General features: G+C 41.4%; 1 protein-coding gene across 1 annotated transcript; it reads right to left on the reverse strand.

Annotated features, from left to right (window-relative positions):
- Positions 1-19,446: 19,446 nt before the first annotated feature.
- LOC141784884 (neurogenic differentiation factor 2-like) lies at positions 19,447-23,086 on the reverse strand. The gene is made up of 2 exons (XM_074662829.1): positions 22,804-23,086; positions 19,447-20,790 (listed from the first exon to the last, which is right to left on the reverse strand). The coding sequence occupies exon 2, from the start codon at positions 20,775-20,777 to the stop codon at positions 19,707-19,709; it is 1,071 nt and encodes a 356-aa protein (XP_074518930.1). The 5' UTR covers positions 20,778-20,790; positions 22,804-23,086; the 3' UTR covers positions 19,447-19,706.
- Positions 23,087-24,600: the final 1,514 nt, after the last annotated feature.

Below are 24,600 nucleotides of genomic sequence, written 5' to 3' on the forward strand. Positions count from 1 at the left end.
GCAAATTCCTCCAGTCCATGTTCCCATTTGTCCTTTTAAAGCAGGAAAAAAAAAGAGAAGACTGGTCACTGAGGTCAGGAGTCACTTCACTGTTAAATCTGACAAATGCAGCGTTCAAATTTTAATTTGTTGCTTTAATCAGTTGAATCAACTGGAATGACCCTGAACAATGGTGCCAGCCTCTTTCCAGGGAACTTGAGTTTTCTTTGGCACTTAGTGCTTATAGTCCATGTCTTTATGACTGTAGCAGGACATAATATTCAGACATGGACTTTGGGGGTTAAACTGTAAAATAACAGATCACATTTATAAACTGGTATAACCCATGTATTTTTTTTAAGGTATAAATACACTTTTGCTTGTTATGTTCTTTCTAATCTACTATTTTAAAAGTTATAGTAGAGGGCTCATGTGATTAGGTCCCCTGCCTATTTTTGTGTTTTTTAAATTTTTCTTGTTCTATAGAAGGTTGCATCATTTGCCGAGTCTGAGTAAAATTTGGGGTGTTTTACTTTCTGCGAACAAATACAGAAATAATTAATTTGGTACCTCTCTTTTAAAAATATTATTCTGCTGATCTTTTTTCAGTGTTTTCTAAAGGACCTTCCAGACGGACTAAACCCATTTGGCTCTGACAGGTAAGCAGAACCAGCTCACCTTGCCCTGATGAAGTCTGTTAGATACTTGGAGTCCATATTAACCGACCTCTCGCTGACTCGTGGGGTTGAAACTACTCTGTGTCCTCTCCAAGGGGGAAGCTTTAAAAAACATTTAATTAGGCTTTTGGCAAGGCCTCACTTTTAGCCTGGAGGTGTTGGAGGAGCTTTTACAGACTTCATTCCTTTCAGAGCCGAGCAGATTAAACATTCATGGGAGCAATCAGTCGACCCTCTGCGCTCCTCTCCTGCTGTACGACTTCATCTGCAGTTAGCGCGTAGCGTCACGTTTGTGTAGGTTTATGTTGTTGAATGGAGTACTTATGCAGTATGCATGCTGTTAGCTATCTCCCCTCCTGTACGGATGTATAAGTGGACTGTTTGCGTGTGAAACCTAAAGTTTAAAGTGTGTGATTTAAAATAAAAGTGTCTTGGGTGTGTTTGTGAACCTTAAACCCCTGTTTGATGGTGCCGAGAGCCGGCCTAGAGAGGTGTCGTATGGGAAGGATAGAGCATGAAGGCGGAGGAGGTTTGGGTGGGGTGGATGGGTAGGGGGGGCAACAGATGGTACGCCACGCTGCGAGGGACGTCGGCTGCCACGGGTGGGGGGGAGGTGGGAGTGGGGGCAGATAAATGGGTGTGGGAGGGGGGTACTTTTTTCCCCAAAGTGCCAGCAGGGATGACGAGGAGGGGGAACTGGCTGTACGAGTGTGTGCGATCGCGTGTTTGCACGAGTGTGCCTGCGTCTCCATGTGTGTGCCTGCATGTGTGAAGTGAAGGAAGAGCTGCAGTCAGACTCGAGTTTCTCATCAAGTGAGGTGAGAAGCCTTTGCCCTCCATGCTACGTGCAATCATGACTCTCTGGTAGAAGACTGTCTGCAAGAGATGCTTAAATTACTCATAACCCAGTTGTTCAGTTAGCCTGCCCCCCCCACCACCTCATCTTCCACAACACCTATGCAAGCACAGACGGCACACATGCTCACACACATGCACATAAGTGCACGCACCAACCCCCAATTACACTGGCTGCCTGTAAACACACCAGCTTCAGCGGTATATATGGTGCTGCCTATTGAACAGATGTTGTGGAATTTAAGATGCAGAATCACACACCCCCCCATCCCAACACACACACACACACACACACACACACACACACACACACATTTATAAATACACACACACATGCAGACACACAAACCCTCACTGTCTCCCTCCCCCCCAGCTGGCCCTGCCATGAACGTGCCATGTGGCGCTCCATTCCCCCTGGCACTTCGACTCTGGCTGTGCCAACTCTGCCGCGTCTGGCTGCCGCCAACTGGAAAGACCAAGAAAACAGCCGACTCAAAGTGGACTGTTTCTTTGTGTTTTCTGGAAGTGTGTGTTTGTGTGTGTGTACCTGAGGATGTGCAAAACTTGTTCTGTCAGCCATTGTGGCTCTTATTTAGACAGAGCTGGAGAGGAGATGTTTTGTTTTCAAGCATGAAAAATGACTGAACATCATGTATGGTTTGGTGAAAGGTGGGAATTAGTGTGTGTGTGTGTGTGTGTGTGTGTGTGTGTGTGTGGCTCTTTATATGTCTGTGCAGGTGTACCGTGTACGCAGCATGCACAGCATGTCACACTGTCAGTCCTGGTTGTGAATCCACTTGGGAATGGCGGTGGAATTCGTGTTTCCATGGAGATGTCCAAGCTCATCTGTAATAAAATTCCAACTTGAGAGAGATTAATTCAGGGGAAAGTGTTGATTTATTCATCCTGGTGGTGGATACTGATGCACTTCCTCATTCGCTCTGATGTGAGGCTGTGACGGACGCCTATTTGCCGGCTGGTTCTCATTTTTCAAACCACGTCACTGTTGGAACACGGCTGTTAGTGTTCAGCTCAGTCTTTGCCAAGTTTGAGGATAAGACTAGTGAAATGTCCCTTTTTTCATCAATAAAACCGCCTAAAAATTGATTTGTCTAATAAGTACAGCGTAAAAAGCCTGATATAGCTTTGTCTTGTGTGCCATAAAAATCCATTGTTCCCCAAAAACCATTAAAAACACATCAATGAGCCTCAGAATTACACTGCATGACATTTTCCTTCATTACAAAGAAAATTTGGCGCTGTACTTCATTTTAAGTCAATCCAACATTTACAGCCCTGCTGCTGCTGCTGCATCGAGTCCTCTACATGAAACAGGAACAACATTCATTTATCCATGCAAACCCACAATAAATTATAATACACTGCGCAGGAATACATCAGCGATAAAGATCCGGTAAAGTCACCAAAATACACTTAATTATTCTGGAGAAATTACGGGTCCTGGCCTGGAGGATCAACCTTTTTGTGTTCAAGGTTTTTTAAGTGGTTCATGGCATACGTCCACGGTTAAATGTAATATTTTAAGACCAGTTGAATACTTGAACAAATAAACAGTTTGTGTTGTTGGAGCTTAGGGAGGCATTAAGTAGAGTTTCAAAACGCAAAAGGAAGAGAAATAAAAATTTGAGTCAGCAATTTATCATAAACAACAAGGCTGTTCATCAGCTGATCAAAAGTTTAAGACCAAAGTTCAAATATTAAAAAAAAAACAGCTCTAAAACCCCTTAAATAGAAATAAAAGTTTCAGAAAAAGACTCAGAAATGAGGAGCTCCACTGTACTTGTTGTGAGTGTTTCCAGGAGGCTGTATGAACGTTGCTCCAAGTGGTGAAGATGTCTTCATGGAGGATCATCCTCTGTCTGGACCTGATGTCCATTTCTGTAAACGTCCCTCTCCATCCATCCCCAAATGTTGTCAGAGTGATTTAGATCAGGGGAACATCAGGATGGTCCAAAGAGTGAGCTGATTCCTCTGGAAGAAGTCCTTTGTCAGGCGCCCATTGTGACCTGCAGCGTTGTCCTGTTGAAAAACCCAGTCATTCCCACACAGACCAGGGCCCTCAGTCATGAAGGAGGCCCCCTGCAACATCTCCACAGAGCCAGCCGCCGTTTGACGCCCCTGACCAACGTGAAGCTCCATTGGTCCATTGAAGGAAAAAGCCCCAGATCATGATGGTGCCCCTCCACTGTGCCGCCGTGGAAACATCTCCAGTGGGATCTCCTGGTCATGTCAATAACGTTGAAGCCATCAGGACGTCAAGGTTCAGGTTTTTCTCCTCAGAGAATCAAACTTTCTTCACCTTTCAGTGTCCCATGTTTGCTGCTCTCTGAAAAAGTCCAAACGGAGAGTTTGTGGTGTTGAAGGAGACGAGGCCTTTGAAGACGTGTTTTCTTCTTGAAGCTCTTCTCTCTCAGATGGCGTCTGATGGTTGTTGGGCTGTAGTCGGCTCCAGTAACCGCCTTCATTTGGATCTCATCTCAGCTCTGGTGAACTGGTTTTGGGTCTACCTCTGGATTTTTTGTTCCCTAACCCTCAGGATCTTTGAAGAAATCCAAAATGTCTGTCTTACTGCGTCCAACCTCAGCAGTGATGGCGTGGTATGAGAGGTCTTGCTGATGCAGCTCAACAATCAGACCACGTTCAAAGAGAGAAAGACTTTTAGCCCTTATCATCAGGAGGTCATAACAGTGAGAAGACCTGACAGGAAATGACACTGATCCACATTTCAGAGCAGATTTTATCTTTTAAAGACTGAGCTCTGAAACTTTTGATCAGCTGATGAACAGATTATTTCACTTTAACTGTTATCTGCAATAAATTGCTTACTCAAATTTGTTCTTGTCTCACTGCTATTTCTCATTTTTCCTTTTTGAAACTACTTAAAACCTTTTTTAAGATCCAACAGTGCAAAGTGTAAATTTGTGGATTTTTTGGCAGGTCTTAAAATTTGATTAGGTATAGTAAGGTGGTGATACTCAAAGCCACTGGTGTCTAAATAGTTTCACAAGATATCCATTTTGTCTTCATCAGAAACATCTGACAGTCAGGCTTTATAAGCTGCCTTAAACAGGTGGATTTTGGGGAGGTTTTTTGACAGAAGCCGTCCACTGTTTTGATGTTTTGAGAGACGACCTTGACAGATTTTTCCACGGAATCCTAAATATTGGACATGTTCTGTATCTACCATCAGATATCCTGTTTTGTGCGGGTATCATGTGGAACTAATCAATAGCCAATAGATTATCAAGTTAAAGAATATGGAAGCATAAAAAGCAGACATCGAGGTAAAAGAAGCAGTAAAGAAATAAAGTAAGGAGGACGTCAGAAATGGCAGACCAAACTGTTGGCTTTTGGCACAACACGTGTTTGTACGTGCCCTCTAGCACATATGATAATTAGAGGTAGCAGCTAGCAATAATTAGCTTGACAACCATCCACTTGTCCACCATGCATTTTTTCACAAACAGTGTTTGTCACCATAGGAGATTTTTCAAGGTGCCATGGTGTTTTTGAGAGCCAGGATGTGCTGTGATGATCACGTCATAAGACTGAAACAGTTAAATCTGTCATATGTTTTTATGTGTGGGTACGCTCGTGATTCCAACTAGTATTATCTGTTGTTCTTCCAGACATTAGACTGACCTTCACTGTAATACGAGTGTTTACTTCTGGTTGTCCGTAGTTTTAACAGGAACAAAAGGGGCTGTTTGCACGACAACGCTTTTAGGAGTCAAGTCACCACAGCATTTTCTGCCTCCACCATAATGAGAAATAACAATGCCTGCATTTGTCAGCAGTGCATGTCACTTCTGAGGGTCCCTCTACACAACAACGTTTTTAGGATGAAACACAAAAGTATTGTTGCGTTTAAGCCTCTCGTTCACATGGATACGGCGTTTTAGCCGACCTAAAATGCAAACTTTTGGAAACGGCCCCCAGAGTGGATTTTTTCTGATACGCTGCAGCCACCACTGCTGCTTCAAGACCAAGCCAGAACTTTCAGTTATGCTCAGCTTCATGCATCGTCATACAACAGTCCAACAGTACCATTGTTACGATTGTCATAGACTACCGTGTTGTGCTTGTGCTGCTGAATCTGCTGAATCTTCTGACTGTCATTAACAAAATGTGCATCAGTTGCTCCAAATCTGCTCTTAGCATTCACCAACACACCAGATGATCGGCTCAACTCTACTTCAGTGGAGATCTCCCAAAAGATAGTTATAGCGCCGACTACAGGCCTGGCATGTTTACTACAGTATTTCCAGTCCCATGTAAATGCAGATTTTGTGAGTTTTTTGCATTTTGTAGTGAAGTTGCTGTCGTGTAAACAGGGCCTAAGAGAAGAAAGGGTCCAGGTAGCTTGGTTGGGAATGGCTTTTTGGATCAAATAGAAACTCTTTACTTTGGAGGTTGGTGTCCTGTGTGTAGCCAAACCAAGGACACAGATAGGATTTTTTTTATTGTGACAAATGCTAATAAGCAATGATAATGAAGAATAATGCATTACAATAGTGTCCTCTACCTTAGGGCAAGGACCCTAATAATTGCTTTAAGAAATTTCCCCTCAGGGATTGGTAAAGTATTTGTGATTCTATATAAATATATATATATATATATATATATATATATATATATATATATATATATATATATATACACATATACACAATATACACAATATATATACACATATATATATATATATATATATATATATATATATATATATATATATATATATATATATATATATATATATATATATATATATATATGTGTGTGTGTGTGTGTGTGTGTGTGTGTGTGTGTGTGTGTGTGTGTAAACTGGTTAAATTCTCCCATACACCAGAATGGTTGAGCATTTAGGTCATGGGCCCCATGAGGGTCACTCTGGAGCAGGTAGCCTTAGTTTGCATCCACCCTGCAGTCCTTCACTGCTTGTCACTCCTCACTCTCACCCTGTTACCTGCTCTATTCACTGTCCTGTCCTTTCCAAAAGCCACATGAAGAAAAAAAAAAGCCAAAAACCTTTCTGGGGACTATGCTCCTCATTTACAACTGACTGACTCCTTCATTGCTTCAGTCAAAATTATAATAATTTCTAGATTTGTTGTTGTTGTTGTTGTTGTTGTTGTTTTTTAAATCACCCTTATAGGCTAGGGGCTGCCCTCGTGGCTGCCAGTTGCAGCAGCTCCCCCTTCCTTGATCCTTGTTTCTATTGTTTTTCTTCTCTTTTTTCATCACCTTTGCATTTGAAGCCTGTCATTATTTTGTATGGCTCATTTGTTGGTCATTGACTCCAAACTTGCTTCATCTGCTGTGATGTTTTTACTCTTTTTGTTCCTGTGTGTGTCCGGAGATCCTATGTGGAACCATGGTCATATTGTTAACATATCAGATCAGCTATTAGCAGCCTGTAGCATGTCCCTGCTAACTGGTGCTGGGGCTGGTGTTCCCTACAAGCTGAGGAGAAGGAGGTCAGGACGTCATGCTGGTACTCCTGTGTGAGTTAAAAAGAAATGACATTGACCTGTCCTTCCATCCATGGTTATTGTGGAATGTAAGATCTATTTTCAACAAGATGGATAAGCTAGCGGTGCTAACCCAGCACTGGAGGGCCAAGTAGCATCATGCTATTCCTAAAGATTTGGCTAACGGAGCTAACATCACACAAACGCCACATTTGAAGGATTTCACCTGCTAAGAGCAGATAAGAAACAGGTGAAGAAGGTCGGCCTGTGTAGGTGGAGTGGAACATTTGGTCAAGCTGTCGTCTCTGATGGAGATTTTTCTTCAAGTTCACACTTATTATTTTATAATAACAATAATATTATTATTATTATTATTATTATATTGTATTATAATATTATACTTTCTTGTATTGCTGCTATGACTGAATTTCCCATCAGTGACTAATAAAGCAATTTCTATTCTATTCTATTCTATTCTATTCTATTCTATTCTATTCTATTCTATCTGCTTTATCTACTACTCAACATTTTTATGGAGCCTCAGCAAAAGCTTTTCTACCTTGAGTTTCAACTATTTCGCATGGAAGTATCCGTGTAACACTCTTATGGTGTCTTTTGTCTTGATTTACACATTTTGGATCGTCACTGGATGGGATGATGGAATTTTTCCTGTTTGTCTCATGATTTTTTGTGTATTTAAAAAGAATACAAACACACCTTCTATTTTTTTCTTCTTTTCTTTTACTCCCTTTTTATCTTTTCCTACTCTGGATGATTGATCTCATTTATTATTTATTATTTATTTCTATAGTTTGTTTTCATGATTATCATACACCTTTAAATTATACAAGTGTATCTTTATTATTGTACCTGTTGACAGGGAAAAATAAAATAAAATAAAAAGTTGACCAAAAAAGAAAAAAATAACTGATGTGCCCTCAAAAGAAATCAGAGTTTCTCTGATTTGGAAAAAAAAGCTGTAGCACACCTCTCTGTGCTTTGGTTTTCTTTTTTCTCTTTCTTTCTTTTGTTTGTTTCATATAAACATATACTTGTGACATACAACACTTTTGACAATTTTCCCCCACGTGAAACATCCAACATGAGGCCCTTTCATCCAGAAAATAGAAATGTATTCTGCCAGTTTACACAATTTTGACCAAACCTGCACCTTTTTTTCTTCGCTTCAATTTTCACTTATTGAAAAATTATTTGGGAATGGTTGCAGAGATACTTTACCTCTGATATACACTGAGAGTGAAAAATGAGTATTTCAAACAAAGAAACTGCCTGAGCGATGTCTCTTCTGTCATCACTTCCACTTGTCCAATCAGCTTCTTCTTCACTGGTCCAGTCACGAATCGATGATGTCTACTCAAACATTACACATTTCCTCAGAAGCGTCCCCTGAAAATGAACATTTTTGGCAGCAACAACCACAAAGAAATCTTTGGAGGAACATCTGGATAAACCGTATTTTGAACCAACAGAAGTTTGTACATTGCTTTCAGAAGTGGGACCATTCCTGAGCTTCAGCTGAGTTCCTATAAGCGTCCGTGTTTGCATATGCATGAACATGTGTTCCATACCAACATGTCTCTCTGCGACCCTCCACTCTGTCTTTAATTCAGTCAATGACCCCCCCCTTCCCTCCTTTACCCCATGTGGTGACGTGAAGTGAGAGCTCCTCTCTTCACTCCTCTTCTGATAATCTCTCTTAATCTGAGAAAGCAGGCGTAGGCTGATATGTCAATGCCTCATCTCAAGGCAGCCACTGGGACGCGCTCTCCATTTTGTTTACTTCTTCTTAGCGTCCAAAGAAGAGGGGTCGAGGGAGCCGGAGACAGAAATCAGAGAGGAGTGAGGGTGAGCAGAAGGCAGAGAGGGGGATGTACAGGAAGAGGAGAGTTATCCAGGGGGAATGTTTGAAGATGAGTAAAGGGTATGATACAGTCTTCACTTCCAAACACAAGTGAGCCATAATTGAGCTACAAACCAAAAACTAATTACAGGAACATGCTTGTTAAATGTTAGCTGTAAACATGATGTAGAGCTGCTGTCATGAAGCTCTGACTGACGAAGTGTTCTTAACAAAACTGTGTTCATCAATGATTTAATAGTTTGCCCTGAATCTAAACGAAGGGTTACGCAATCCTGACCATGATATAACAAATAATATTTTAGACACTTCATTTAAACATGTTCAAAAGTAATACCATTGGGCCGTTAGCACTAATACATTCATTCTTTTGTGATTAATATCCAGACCCATGAGTTGTTTTAGAGTCACATGGTGTTTTGTCTGTTTTGGCACACCGTATTTAAGTTGCCACAGCATTTTCTGCTTCCACCATGATGAGAAATACTGATGCCACTGCATTTCTTTCCCTTTTTTAAGATATAATATTTCGGCTCTTTTTAATGCCTTTAATGCGATAGTAGAGGACAGTGGTTAGAGTAGGAAAGGGGGCGAGAGTAGGGAGCAACATGCGGGAAAGAAGCCACAGGCTGGGGTCAAACCCAGGCAACCTGCACAAGGACGAAACTTTTGGAGTGCGACCATAGACTGTAAAAAAAAAAAATGGACGTCCGCTTGCTCAGCTCGAAGTGAGGTCTCCACAAAAACTGCTCCCCCTGGTGACTGGCTGCATTATAGGTTAAAAAATCCGGCTTTTCAGCCATTCCAGATGGGCTGTGGTCAAACTTTAAAAAATAAATACACCTCGTAGAAAAGTTTCTCACGTCCGATTGCTGTGGTGATTTGAAAATATCATTTGGCTGCCTTGTATTCAGGTCCTTGTTTTCTCTGAAAAGTTTTGTTTTCAGTAGTTATACAGGGTTAAAAACAAGGTTTTACATAACGTTTAATAATGATTGCCAGATGCTGTTCTCATGTACTTTTTTTCAGGGATTGTAAAATATGTCGAGAGGTAGAGTCAGGAAGTGATTAGACTCTCGATAGAGAAAAAAAAATATTATTTTTGTCACCCAGCTCCACTCAGATTCTCCCAGAATCCCTCACAGTCTCTGCTGCGCAAACTCTGGATGCAAGCTGCTACAATGGTGGCGCCTGTGACGAGGGTATTTTGGCTTCAAAACCATACATATAATGATAAATGGTGGAGCCACGCTGTCCACTCTATATACAGTCTAGGGGCGAGACCTAAACCACTTGGCCATCTGCACTCCCATTTTACTTTTTAAGGGGCTGTTTACACAACAACAGTTTTAGGATGAAACACAAAAGCCTTGTGTCTTAGCATCTCATTTCCACAGCTTTTTAGCCGAACTAAATCACAAACCTTTGAAAACGGCCTCTGGAGTGGAGTTTTTCTGGAATGCTGCGCCACCCTTGCTGCTTAAACTTTCGTTATCATTTCACACGTCTTTTTTTGTTTGTTTGTTTTTTTTTGTTTTTTTTGCACAAGTAGACATTTTTATGGTTGTTTCTCTACAAAAATAGACAATGTTAACCCAAAATCAAAAACAGAAGCTTTTAACATACACCAGGTGATGGACTCTCCTCTTCGCTGCTCCACACCAGCAAAATTGCTACGAGCCACAATAATCTAAAAGAGCCAAAGAGGGTGTAGGATGCAAAGTGACTGAGCTCAGGGCAAACTAACCCTTCTCTCACCAACAGATTTTTCTACACATTTGCAGATCACTCACATGGCAGGACAGTTTTAAAATTCAGGTGTACACAGACAGCCAATAGGCAGGCCTGCCTCAGCTGTAACTGATGCTTTGTGTGATTTTTGAGGTCTTGTAGAAAACAAAGTAAGACTTTTCAGCCATTCAAGAATTTATATTTGCAAATCAGACAACACATGTGCGAATGCATCTATACACACACAAATAATTTTGCTACAATAGAAGCTCCATAGCAGGGTGAAGAGTGGGTCAGACGTATTATATAAGTCATATGAGTTCTTTATTTAAAAAAAAAACAACAACAAAAAAACAACTTTTTCACTGTGTTGTGCTCTTTTGTTAAACTGCTCATTTATACGAGACAAGACCAGCTGCAGTGGTCAAGAATTTAAAACACGTAACCAAGTCTTAAAAAAAATAAGTGGAAAATGTGTCCGTATTATAGAGAGTGCCTGAAGATTTTATTTTTTAATATTTGTGAATTCAGAAATAAAAACTGATGGAAATAGAAAATAACCTGCCAGCCAGAGAAAAAAAACAGCCTGTAATGTCAGTGTAAAAATGATAAACGTGTGCAGGATCTAAAGGCACTATTTTCTCTGATTCTGCTGCCCCTGTTTGATCAAAGACGACACAAACTGGGAAAACAGGCTCAGCATATGCACAAATATACACACGGTCAAACGCACACTTCGAGGTCAGACCCACACAAAGTCAAAAACCTGTGGGAAGCTGCGAAGTCCAGGCCAGCGACTAAAGACACGTGTGTGTGTGTGTGTGTGTGTGTGTGTGTGTGTGTGTGTGTGTGTGTGTGTGTGTGTGTGTGTGTGTGTGTGTGTGTGTGTGTTGTGAGCATCTGCACATGTGTGTGTGTGTGTGTGTGTGTGTGTGAGGGACACTGTGGTCGTCTGTGTATGTGTGAGTGAGTGTTTAAATTCAGTGACAGCTGTTCATTAGTCCATTACAACCCCACACTGCTGATTCCTCAAAGCAGCAGAAAGAGCCTCAGCAGGATGGCAGGGATGTATGATACGCACACTATGGAAGCATTTTTTTGGCTTTCATTTCAAATTCTCACTAAATTTTGTTAAAAAACACACAAAATGCCATGTAGCTATTTAGATTTATCTTTTTTTTTAAATCACTAACAGCTCTACAGATGTGTGGTCTGGACAGGGGTTTTACTTTCGGTTTTGGTTTCTGGAGGTGGTGCTCCTTGTTACTTTTTACATCTGTCTCTTTTACTTAAACTTGCTATTACTTTATTTTTTCTGTGCAGCGTGGTGTACATCTGGGGCTGTCTACATTGTGCGAGTGTGAAATTAAAGAGACATATGGACAGTGGACAGCCTGGGTCTATTCCACTGAACTTTAAATCCCATCTGAACACCTGGTAGATACCTGTCTCCCTGTGTATTTACTGTACAGGCCTTAAGGTATGGGACAGTTGCACTTTAGTATATATCTTCAAATTGTTTCTGTACTAAAAGTACAATTTTCTAAAAATGCAAAATTTTGTAGGAACTGTCCTTTAAAGCACTTAACGCTACCTCTCATCTCATTTTGTCTTCGTCAGTTCCCTTTGAGAAAACGGTTTTCAAACATCTTTTTTTTCACCCACATTTGAAACATCTATATTTAAGTGACAGCAGCAGTGGAACATCTATATATGTCATTAAATCTGAAACAACACTAGAGGCAGGGGAGAGAATACAAACATTAGCTACATGATGAAAATTGTGGATGTTTTTTGTTCTTATCTACACTGTGAGAAAGTCAAAAGAACTGGCAGCAAAGTTCCCAGACTGTAAAATGACAGTCAAACACTGTAACACAGAACAATGTGAAATAACTGTAAAAATACAGGACTGGTTTTCACAGTCAAAATTAATTAAAATACAGTATTTCATAGTTTATAAATGTCCATTATACTGTAAAATAACATATAGACTCAGTCAAAACACAATCAAATCAGATTCCTTTCAGGTTGATCTCTGTGATTTTATGGTATAATTTTTTTATTTTATGAATTATTCAAATCAATCTACAGTAATTTCCTGTTAAAATACTTTTCCGTCATGTCCAATAACAAATTCATAATGTGTAAACTTTGTGTATAAAGCTTAAGATAAATGTCTGCAGATTTACAGTAATATGTAATGTTAGAGAATTACACTAAAAAATAAAGTGTAAATGACTGGCTGCCAAACAAAAACCTTTAAACCAAAGTAAATTGTCCTGATTCAAATAAAGTGCAAATATGTTATTTACAGGAAGTGTCATTGCAAGTTCTGCAGAAAAATACTATCTTTTAACAGATTTTTCATAAACCTTTACGATCAAACACCTTCAATGTACTGACAATGCAAAGAGTTCTGCAGAAAAATATTATTTTACAGAAAAATACTTTTTGTTGCAAAGGTGTTTTGTCATCGTTAGTGAGGAGGAAAGCAGTGTATATAAGACTCTGCTGTACATTGATGTGTTGCATTGCACCATACAGACCGGTTGTGTAATCTTTATTGGACTGATTTTTTTTTTTTTTTTTGAAAGCAACCAACATGGCATAGCCCATCAACACATCTTGTTAATAACATTAAAAACACTCTGTAAAAATTACTGGATGCATGGTCTGTGCTATGGTGCGCAGACATCCGGTCTGCGCCATGGAGTGCAGACAGCCAATCTTTAGGTTTGACCATAAAACTAGGATTTATTTTTTACAGTGTGTATAGTGTACATCAGAATTAGTCACGTCGCTCAAGATTATTCCTGTCGCTCCCTTCATTCGCTGCTATAATTTACACCTTTGGCTTTATAGAAATCATATCCCTCTCTGTGAAATGTTTATGATGAGCTTAGGGGGGGAAAGGTGGCTACTTCAGCTCTGCTTGAGTTACAGAAATAGTCTTCGTCAGATCTCCTGTCAAATCTGCATCTTTCACGTGAATGACTCACTTTAAAGCTCATTGAGATTAAAACTGCATATTCTACAATCTATACAGAACACGCTGATAAAGCCACATTTAAAGCTTGGCTTCAAGCCTGGAGGAGCTACTGTTCATATAAACCTAACACCTACAGCGTGCGGCAACTATTTCACACTGTTTCATCAGAAACTGTGTGATGGCAGCGACACAGAAATGTCCACGCTCAAAACTTACTCACATTTGTCCTGTCCTTCAATGTTAATCCATCTCTCACATTACAACCTGAAGACGTCTTATATCTTTATGCATAAATTTAAATTATGTTAATTTAGAAGAGTGATAAAGCTGTTTCACTTGACCTTTGACCTGTGTCAGCTTTAGGTCGTGCTATTTCAAACTTTTAAACATTTCCAGATTGTTTTTGTTGAAGTCAGGCAAACTTGGAGTAAATTGATAGACATGCACAGACAGCGAGTAATTCATAGGTGGGAGCTGGACTCAGTGTGTGTGTGTGTGTGTGCGTGTGGGTAACCAGCGATGGAGGAGCTCAGCGAGGAGGGTGTGATGTTCTTTAAGAAGTTGTTAGCTAGAAGTGACCATGTGCCATTAGTGAGAAAAACTGCAGAAGAAAAAAAGTGAGGAGAAGAGGAGAAAAGGTGAGAGGGAGAAAAAAGTGATAGGCTGGGACTGGAAAGTGCTGTGCAGGAAAAAAACGAACACGGTGTAAGTTTGTGAGTGGGATGAAGATGGTGAAGATTGAGGTGTGGGGTAGGGGTGGGAGGGGATTAAAGGGCAAGAAGAGGAAGGGGGAACAAAAAGAAGTGAGGATGCCAGAGAAGGATAGCAGACAGAGGGAAAGAGGGGAGAAAGAGGAGCAGAGGAGCGAGGGCAATGAGCTGGATTGAATACCATCTGACAGGTCCAGCTGGGAGTTTGCCCACCCCGCAGCACCGCAAAACCCCTCAATATGGAGGCCAATTACTGCTGCCCGCGTGACCGTGGCATGGCAGCATCAGAGATGCAACCCTCCTCCTCCTCTTTCCCTTTTCCTCTTCCTCCCCTCCTCACCCCCTTCCCCTAAAAATAAATAAATAAATAAATAACACTCCCACCATCTGTGCAGAGTGACAACAACCTCTATGCCCAAGCTGAACACAGCACATACACACACATTTGGGGCAAACACACATCAAACATGACAAATTCTCATTCATGTCCATGTGGGCTTTTATACCCCAAATTTAGTCTGTAAGGCGACAAAGTTTTTTTTTTCCTCTGTTTTTTTTTTAATCATCGAAAACACAGCGAGGTCTGATACTTTCACACCTTCTGCATGTTTTTATTACTTGTAACACACAAAGACTGTTTGTCGCACGCAGGGCATTCTGGGAGGATGCATTCACACACTTTAACACGCACACACACACACACACACACACACACACACACACACACACGCACACACACACGCCACCATTGTTCCACAGATGCAGTGGAATTTCACCTCATCCCAGCTTTGAATCTGTGTTCACAGAGCTGGGCGTGGCGCTCAGGGTGGTGGTGATGGTGGTGGCGGTGGGAGGATGCAGGCAGGCAGGCAGGATATAGGTGGGTGGGCATGGTGCAGTGACACCCAAAGCCCAGTGAGGAGGAGTGACACCCAGAGCTGGGGAAGCAGGTCCTAGTGATGCTTTTTATTGTGGTGCCTTCAGGGGTGTGTGTGACAAAAAAAAGACCGTTTTGAGCTCACACCAACTTTCCCCCATCTTTGTACACATTCACACACTGCAACGGCTTCAGTACTTATATAATAAAATGTTGCCCTGATGTTCCATCACACAGCCTTTAATTCCCACCTCTTCCAACCTCCACCCCTGGACTAACCCGCTCTCTACCATAACTATGACAGATTATTCCCCTGAAATATATTTTCGAGATTAATCCCAAATTAATTAATTCCATAAATGTGCACCTAATCTGATAAATGGCAGCAAAAACTCTCCAGATGGACATTGGAGTACAGTAGGCCTGGGCCTGCTTTGTGCCGTGCTGCAGCTGAAGCAGATCATGTCAGGCGGTTTTCAAAGCACTCACCCCGAGCCCTGCACGGGATTATTTCATTACAGTAATTGCATGGTACTTTATAAACACTCAGTCGAACAATTACGCTTGAATACGATCCCAATTAATCGATTTTATGGGCTAGTTACGTCACGTGGTAACTCATTTGTCACAGATATTAGAGTGACCGTTACAATTACATGATGATGACATCAGCCCATGTGAAAGGTGACAGGTGTGTTTAATCAAAGTCTCTGAACTGACCGGTTTAAAGGCGAAACCTCTCGAAATGAAGAATAAATGACGCATTTTAAATTATCTACTTATTCAGGCGGTTTGTAGTTACAAAAAAAAAGTGCTTTTTTTTTCAAATATTATTTCACAGCGTTTAATTTATGTTACAATATTAATATTCAATTAAATAAAATAAAATTAAGTAAAATAAAATAAGATAAAATTGAACAGAATAAAACAATAGTTTCACATCAATAATTTGGGTCTCAGGATAAAATTAATTAAATTTGTTTGTATAAATCATAGCACCGGAAGCTCATAAGTTGAAGGTATTTAAAGCTTATTTCAGATTTTCATAAAGCCCGCAAAAACCAACTCCTGTTTCTCTCCGCAGTCTCGTGCAGAAGTGCGTGACCGGAAATAAAAGAGAGGTCTCTTTTTGTCCGGCGCCGCGTGCGGACACTCAGCCTCCTTTAACGGTGGAGAATAATGAACAGATGCTGAGTGAATTAGGAAAGAAATACTGGGTCCCTCCCACAAGGGCCACTTTGGCAGGGGCCGCCTGGCTGCCACGTGGCGCAGCTGGCACCGGGCTCGGTTGATGGTGGTGGGCTTTCGCTGGTCTCTGGCTTTACTGGTGCTCAGACATTTAGCGACTTGGCACGAGCTGCGCCATGAAACCCCCTCTGCCAGTCGCCGCCCCTCCTAAATTTGAAAAGTCCACCGACTCTCTGAGAGGTTAGAGCCGAAAATCAGATCAGAAATGCGGCTTTCACCTTCACCTCGGAGACCTGGTCTTTCACCGGGACATGGAACTTTAACAGACCAACATGAGCGCATGGAGGTACTCAAACAGTAACCCACAGCAGATTCAGTATGACATTAATATTTATTCACCCAGTTCTGTCTGAAATTATTAAATGTTTATATACTTAAAATGAATGGGCTCTAACGCGGTCATCCACTCACACAAGTGTCCGCGTGACAGGGATTCCTCCGCTGTGTTTATCCAATCAAATGCGTTTCATTGATTATTGAAACTACTCAATCGATAAAATATGACACGATTGACACTTGTTAAAACGGTTTAAACAAAGATACAAACAAACAAAAATCTACAACAACAAAGTGTTGTTAAATCTTGATGCTGTAAGACAGCCTACATGGCTGGAAAGATGAATACCAGTTATCCATAATTTAAAACACACTTTTTATGAGACTAACTGGGTGCTAAATAAATTTTAATTTCTTCTGAATATTTTTTTAAACTTTATTTCGAGGAAACTATTTCTGTGAATAGAAAAAGAAATGTAATTGCTTACACACTGACTAAAAAACACTAAACTGTATGATAACACAATAACCAATGCATATTTAACTTGTGAAGGTTTTCTGCCTTGGCAATATAAAGAAAATCAAAGCTCTTATTTAAAAAGAAAGAAAGAAAGAAAGAAAGAAAGAAAGAAAGAAAGAAAAAAAGAAAAACATGACATGTATCCCCATGTTTGAATTATATATAAATATATATATAAAAAAAAGATTCTTGCTTTGGTGGAAATGTTAAAAAAAAAAAATCTAGTTTTTAAAAATCAGCTATTTGCTTTTTTGCCCTTGATGATCACCAAATTTGCAGCCTATCCAATTACAACACCATGCAGGCTGTCTGCTTTGCTCTCTCCTAATTTATTTTTGGATGCAGTAGGAACCATTTGGTTCATTTGTTTAATCTCAAATGAGATAGGGTTTTGTGTGTGTGTGTGTGTGTGTGTGTGTGTGTGAGTGTATGCACTTATCATGTGTGTGTCCACTGCATCATGTGTGTATTTCCTCCTTTCAAACCTACAGGCAGCAGTAACCTGTGTAACACCTGCAGCTCTTCAGTAACACGGGCCTTTATTTTATTTTTTGGCAGCATCAAATTCACGTAACAACATAGCGCTGAGATAATTTGATATTTGTGTGAGGTGACACCTTGCCACACAATTTGCTCACATGTCCTCTGGTCCTTTTTTGCCCTCCCCAGGTCAGTGCTGGATGTGATGGTTTGCACCCCGCAGTGCCCGGTGCTGATTTCCCCTGGACGTCCTCAGTAACATATGGGACCCAGGGCGGAGGTCCAAACATGGAGCCTGCTTCCACTGTTTCAGGAACTAACAGTGGACTCATGTAGCCTGGAAAAGCTCACATAAATATGGTTATATTCGTCAAAATGAAAGCATGTCCTTTTGTATTGCACTATCCCTGTCTAAAGTTATTTTTTATGGTTTTATAAATATTTTTTAGAACCCTTATGTGTTCATTTTTAATTTGTGCTGATGAATTGTTATTTCTTGTATGAAAAGGTGTTTTAACTTGTAAAGGAGGTTTTACCCACAGTCCCCTGTGAAATCAGACAAGCTCAGTCTGAATCAAACTGTGCAGCTATGATCGGGCCCTGACTACACTCACTGTGCAGGAACACAAATAGAGCCCTTTGATTTCAAATCTAACTCTGTGTTCAATGTGTCGACTGTTTTCTCTGATTGTTTGAGGCCTTTTTCATTCCACTAACTCATCAGTGACATTACACGGTTCAATGTGTCTAAAGGCTTTGAGACAAAGAGCACAGTGAGAGGAAAAACAACACTAGAGGTAAAAATATCAAAAAGTGTTGAAGTGCTTTTAAACAGAGTCTCTTTGTTTGCAGAAATCATTCTAGTTTCTCCGCTGGTGGATTTTTACTTCATAGGACTTGTTTTTTGAGTGTATGAACACACACACATTTCCCTCCTGACACACTCCTGTGCACAAATCTTTAAAACAAGAAATTAGAATATCTAACAAGGTCTGGAAATGTGCCCATTTTTATTTTTATGCAGGTGTTTTATTCACTTGCACACTTGTCTGACACTAGAAGTCATATTTGATCAGGTGCAGTTTTTAGTCACAGGTTAACCTCAATAAAAAACACATGAATGCTAAATTCTGCATTAATTTCCATGCAGGGGTGTGAGATTTAAACAAAAAGGTGTGCACTTTATTTTGAAAGTTGTGTTTATTCTACAGGAATTATGATGCATCATCCTATTGCTGATATACACAATGTGTGGGTGAAATTAAGACAGATTTTACTTTACAAAACTGCACAACAGGCTGGAGCTTAAAGAGTTGTTGGTTATCTATGTGTTTTGCTGTGTCTCAAGAATAGAGGTTGTGGAAACAATAATTTATGCCTCAAAAAAATAAGATGAGAAGACTTCTTGTGTGTTTCATCCATGAATTTTGATTTCACATAGAATTTTTGTGTTTCATATTGAAACAAAGCTCCTTAATTCTTTGAAATCTTTAAAATAAGTGATACAAAATTAATCCACACATGTCCAGGCTGATTGAGACCAGATATAAACCCTTTATGTGACTCAAATAAATGAGAAAAAGGAGTAGCTAATCATAATTTACATGCAGGTTGAAGTAATCCATGTTAGCTTGCTTTAATTTTCAGATCAGTCTTTTTATTCCACTGTGTCTCACACAGTCCCAGAGTGAATGTCCCTCTGCTGCTCACAAGAATTTCTCCAATCATTTCAGACAATTATAAAACACTTTTTATTTCTGCTCTTTGTGTCGTAACATGTTTCGGCCTGTACATGGTTTATGTCAGTAGCACTCATTCTGCATACAGGAGATAACTGGACACACGTTGACAGAAGTACAACAGTATAGGGATGACATCAGTAGAATACAGAAGGGATCAGGGGACTCTTTCTGCCTCATCCTTCTTCTGTTTCCCAAACAATATAACACATGGGAGGATTGTCTTTGTCACGTCTGATTGTAAGGGCTCAGTTGTGGAAAAAAGCATTAAGGTCCTCATACGGGGGCGCCCTGTCGTGGTGCAAGTGCACGTCGTGGAAAGGTGGAATGTTTTCGGAGTGCGCACCTCCGCTGCGCGCGCCCGAGGGCCCAAACGGGATGCTGTGGCCGGGCCGGGACGTGGTCAGTCCGGAGTAATGCATAGAGTAATGATAGTTCCTTTCCGTGTCAGAGGACTCCTGCTGCCTCCCGGACAGTCCGCCATTCAGGCAGACAGGCGGGCTGTGCTGGCCTTCGTAGTCCGGGCTGCTATAGTCAGGAGACGTCCCGCCCGTGGGGTACACGGCCTCGTACCCAGGTCCGTAGGAATGGCTCCGCAGGTTAATCGCACCGGATCCGGGCTGGTAGTGCGGGCTGGAGAGGCGGGAGCAGCGGTACGAGTAGGGATGGACGGAGAAGGGGGAGCTGGGCATGTGGAAGCGGGCTCCCTCTGAGCACGGCTCAGTCAGGAAGTTCCTGGTGTTGAGCTGCAGACACCCTGCCACCAGGTTGGTAGTGGGCTGAGACAAGCCTTTACACAACATCTGCACGTAGGCCACCACATCTGGACGTTTCCCGTTGCGTAAAATCTCCCCAAGCGCCAGGATGTAATTCTTGGCCAGCCTCAGAGTCTCTATCTTGGAGAGTTTTTGCGTTTTGGAATAGCACGGCACCACTTTGCGCAGGTTGTCCAGCGCTGAATTCAAGTCGTGCATGCGCGTGCGCTCCCTCGCGTTTGCCTTCATCCTGCGCACCTTGGAGCGCTCCACGCGCGCCGCCGTCATCTTGCGCTTCTTCGGCCCGCGCTTCTTGGGCTTGTCCCCGCCGTTCTCATCCTCGCACTCCTCTTCCTCCCCCTCGTCGTCATCATCGTCGTCGCCGGCCATCTCAGACTCGGCGCGGCTGCTGCCTTCCTGCGGCTCGTCCAGGTCGTCCTCCGCGAGGTGACAGCGCTCGTGATCGTCGTCCTTGGCCTTGCAGTCCTCGCTCTCAGTGTCCACCCAGTCTGCTGCGAGTCTCTGGACGTCCGGCAGCACCTCGCTGAACAGACGGCTTAACATTGTGGCAAGCAACCTGCAAGAGACAGAGACAGGCGGAGGTTTAGAGAGACTGTTTTCCGCCCTGCTGCTGCTGTTCAGGTTCCCACAGGTGCGCTGTTAGAGCGTGGAGTGGAGAGTGTCCCCCTAATAAACAAAACTGCAACAGTCGGGAATTCTCAGTTATTTAATTATTAATGGACTTATATTTATCTAAAATTTTCCCTTTTTTTAAAGATCAATTTAGCTTTTCTTTCACGAGCAAGGTTTCGTTTATCTTCAATGCAATGAAGCGGATTCAGTGTGAGCAGTGTGCAGGGAGCAGCCAAAAATGCTACTGCTCTTAAGTGTTGATGGGAAATACGGTTAATACATTTTCCATCTTAGTTTTTATTTAAAACCACAACTAGTGCTTCAATTCTAACGTGAATTTAAAGTGAAGTCTAACCTCATGGGAACGTGAGGCCTTTAAGACGTATAAATCTATTAAAGAGGGTGTGTAATGTGTATGATGTCAGTGGATATCGTTGCACATTTTGACTTTGCTGGAAGAAAGATTTACAAAAAAAAAAAAAAAAGAGTTTTTTTTTTTTTTTAATCACAAAATTCTTTTTATTTTCATAACGCAACAGACCACAGGTTGAACCCTCGGCCTTCATGTGAGCCTCGGTCTCTCGGCGCTGAACGCGTCCTCCAGGGACGCATTAAGGCTGCGGGTCTGTCCTCTGTCCTATAAATTACTGACCTGGAGGAATTCCAGCACAACCAGACAGATAGACCGGACATCAGGATCCGGATCACATTTAACATGGAGATCTGATTGTGACATGTATTTACAGAACACCTTATTAATTTATTAATTATGTTTTATTTCTAAAGAGCTGTTCTTTGAATTTTCTATATTTAGCTTTCTGTAACTTAAAATGCTGATTTAACCTGTTTTGCTACTTTTTTTAAAGTAACATGAGAACAAATAAAGAAAGAGCCTCTGCTGACTCATTAAGCTTGTTTCTGACACCTCGAGAGACCTCGCAGGCCCCTGAGTAAACGCTGACATTTTTAAGCTTCAGTCACTTTAGACACAAACAAACAAAGTACGTCAGAGATTAGGACATGGCGTTAACTTTAGAAACTGACCTTCAAAATCTCTGATGTTAATACATTTTAGGACTTTGATTAACCTAAAACACACTTTAAGTCATTTTTACACCACGAAACAGTCAGGGGGCGAGTTAAACACGTTATTTAAACCCAAAGCTTCCTCGTTGAATCGTATTTTCTTTTACATCCACGGCATCACACAGACTGATCATGAAGGCTTAAAGTGTAATAATGTGATAAAACAAAATCTGTAACATCCCCTCAGATTTTTCCAGAACATTCTGAGATCAGCTGTGCAGGTGGAGTCCAAGGACGGTGATTTTTTTTTTTTTCTAATCTTGTGAGCACAATGTAATTAATGCCAACCAATACCTTGTCAATTAGCCTGTGTGTGTCTACGGAGAATTCATCCCCCACCGTGCTCCGACACACACACACACACACACACACACACACACACACACACACACACACACACACACACACACACACACACACACACACACACACACACACACACACACACACACACACACACACACACACACGTTCTTGGCTTTATTTATCATACAATGTCCCAGTAATTTACTGTGCAGCACACTCTCATTGGACAAATAATCAATATTAAAGCACATGATGATAAAAATTAGAGAGTAACCCTTCTGTCTGTTTCAGCTCTGTCCAAACAAAACCTTAAATCACAAACCATATCATCAACTAAACGACCAGTGTGTTCCACAAATCGATCGACAAAAAACAGCCAAATAAAGGTTTTTATTCTGTCCGATCGCGGCGCTTCAAACATAAAAAGACGCGTAATCTGAGAGAAAACGTCCCTGGTTTTGATCAGGCTCTGCCTTTATTCCCAAGGCATCAACATCTAGATTAAAAAAAAAAACACTGATCGATATCTGATGATGAAGTATTGGTGGTAAAATGTTGAACCTACCTCCGTGGTTGAGCTCAGTGACGGGGCAAAGCGGGTTTGTTTACACCATCTCTCCCCGGGTGGGCATCACATCCACACGCCCTGCATGCGCGGATGCTTTTGCAGGAGGAGACAATCTCTGAATCTGCTCTCACACACCTCCCTCTCTTTCTCTCTCCTCCTACCACCCTGCTCTCCCTCTCCCTCTCTTCTTCTCCTTCTTCCTTTTCTTCTTCTGCTGCTACGCTGAGCCCCCTAAACGCGCAGAGGGGATCCGTGCATGTGGCACCTCAGAGGCAGGACTGGGTGGGTTACATACCAGCTCTGATGCCAGGCCCATATGGCTGGCACGTCATTGGCAAGAGCCATCACATGAGAGCCGGTGATTGACATGCGGCCGCATTCACAGAGACTGGCTTCGCCCCGGGGGAGAGGGACTCGCCATCTGTCACCGAGCTGAAAGAGAAAATGGAATAAGGAGTGAATGGCACAAAAAACGCACACTGGATTGGAAAAAAAAGCTTCTGTAAGCCTCCATCTCTGGGAGAAACGGGGTTAATCTCATATAGAAGGTTTAGGGAAACAATCCCCTTACGAGAAATAATTATCACAATCCTTTAACGATTAATTTTAGAATGATATCATTCAGGAGATATTGGATTGTCAGAGGATTACGCATAGGATCATGATATTGAAAGATAAGGAAAATCTTATGATTACAAATAATCCAAAGAGGAAGTAATTTACTGACTGTTATAAACAATTAGGGGAATAATTAACCCCTTCAGATGTATCACTGTGCTGGAGAAGAGGAGATCCTTACAGCAGATAAGACTGCTGCGAGCCACAAAGGGCCGGGATGAAGAAGAGACCCGCCATAAAGATCAGAGTCAGGGTGCAATTGCCTAAACGAGTCAATTGAACTGAGCCAAGCGGAGCGTCTTGGTCCGGGATGCCAGGTTGGCACAGGTGCACGTGGGCGGGCTCGTGCCAAAGGTGGCGGAGGCACAGATTGCGGAGAGGGGCCAGAAGATGGGGCAGTACAGGACACACAGAGAGGGGGGGCTTATCATCACAATACTGGTGTCTCTGCGCTTTTTATTAGAATAACTTGAATTTGTTGATGGTTTGGTCGGAGTGTTTCTCCGTCCTAGTCCTCTGAAGATGGAGACCTACAGGAGAACCAGTGTCACACCCCAACATGGTGAATTTGTGTTTTAAAGAACTGCGCGTTGACTTGCACCAATTCCCTGTTGTTCCAAAAACCGGCCAAAGTGCTCATTTCAAACTGTCTCTAACCTGATTTTCACATTATGTTTGAAATATAACAAATACATAAAGATTGTCATGTCCAGCTCTTTATTGCAGTAATTTAAAAGAGAAATCTTAACGATCAGGAGCTGAAGATGCGCACACATTTCTCAGAAACATCATTACGACTAACTGAAAATTTTCTTTCTTTCACTTCATCTTAAAATTATACAAAAGTTGTCGTTTAAAAAAATGTTTTATTCCACAAATCATGACTGAAACATTTTTTTTTTACATACAATTTATTAAAAGGTACCGCGTTTTAATTTTCCTTAGATGCTGTATTATACGATATTAAGTGTCTGACTCTGGGCTGTTAAAATGAAAAGAACATGGAGATAACTGCTAAGATGAAAACGAAACATAAGACCTAATCAATGTCAAAAACCTCTTAATTGTTTTAAATAAAAGAAAACAATCATGTTATTTATAAAACTCAGGACATTTCCAGTGATTTGGCAGAGGCAGATTTCAATCTCTGTGTTTTAATAAGTGACTTGCTGATGC

This window comes from Halichoeres trimaculatus, unplaced genomic scaffold (genome assembly GCF_033239565.1).
Source record: "Halichoeres trimaculatus isolate MK-OKI-2021-1 unplaced genomic scaffold, fHalTri1.1 fHalTri1_scaffold_23, whole genome shotgun sequence".
Lineage (NCBI taxonomy): Eukaryota > Metazoa > Chordata > Actinopteri > Labriformes > Labridae > Halichoeres > Halichoeres trimaculatus.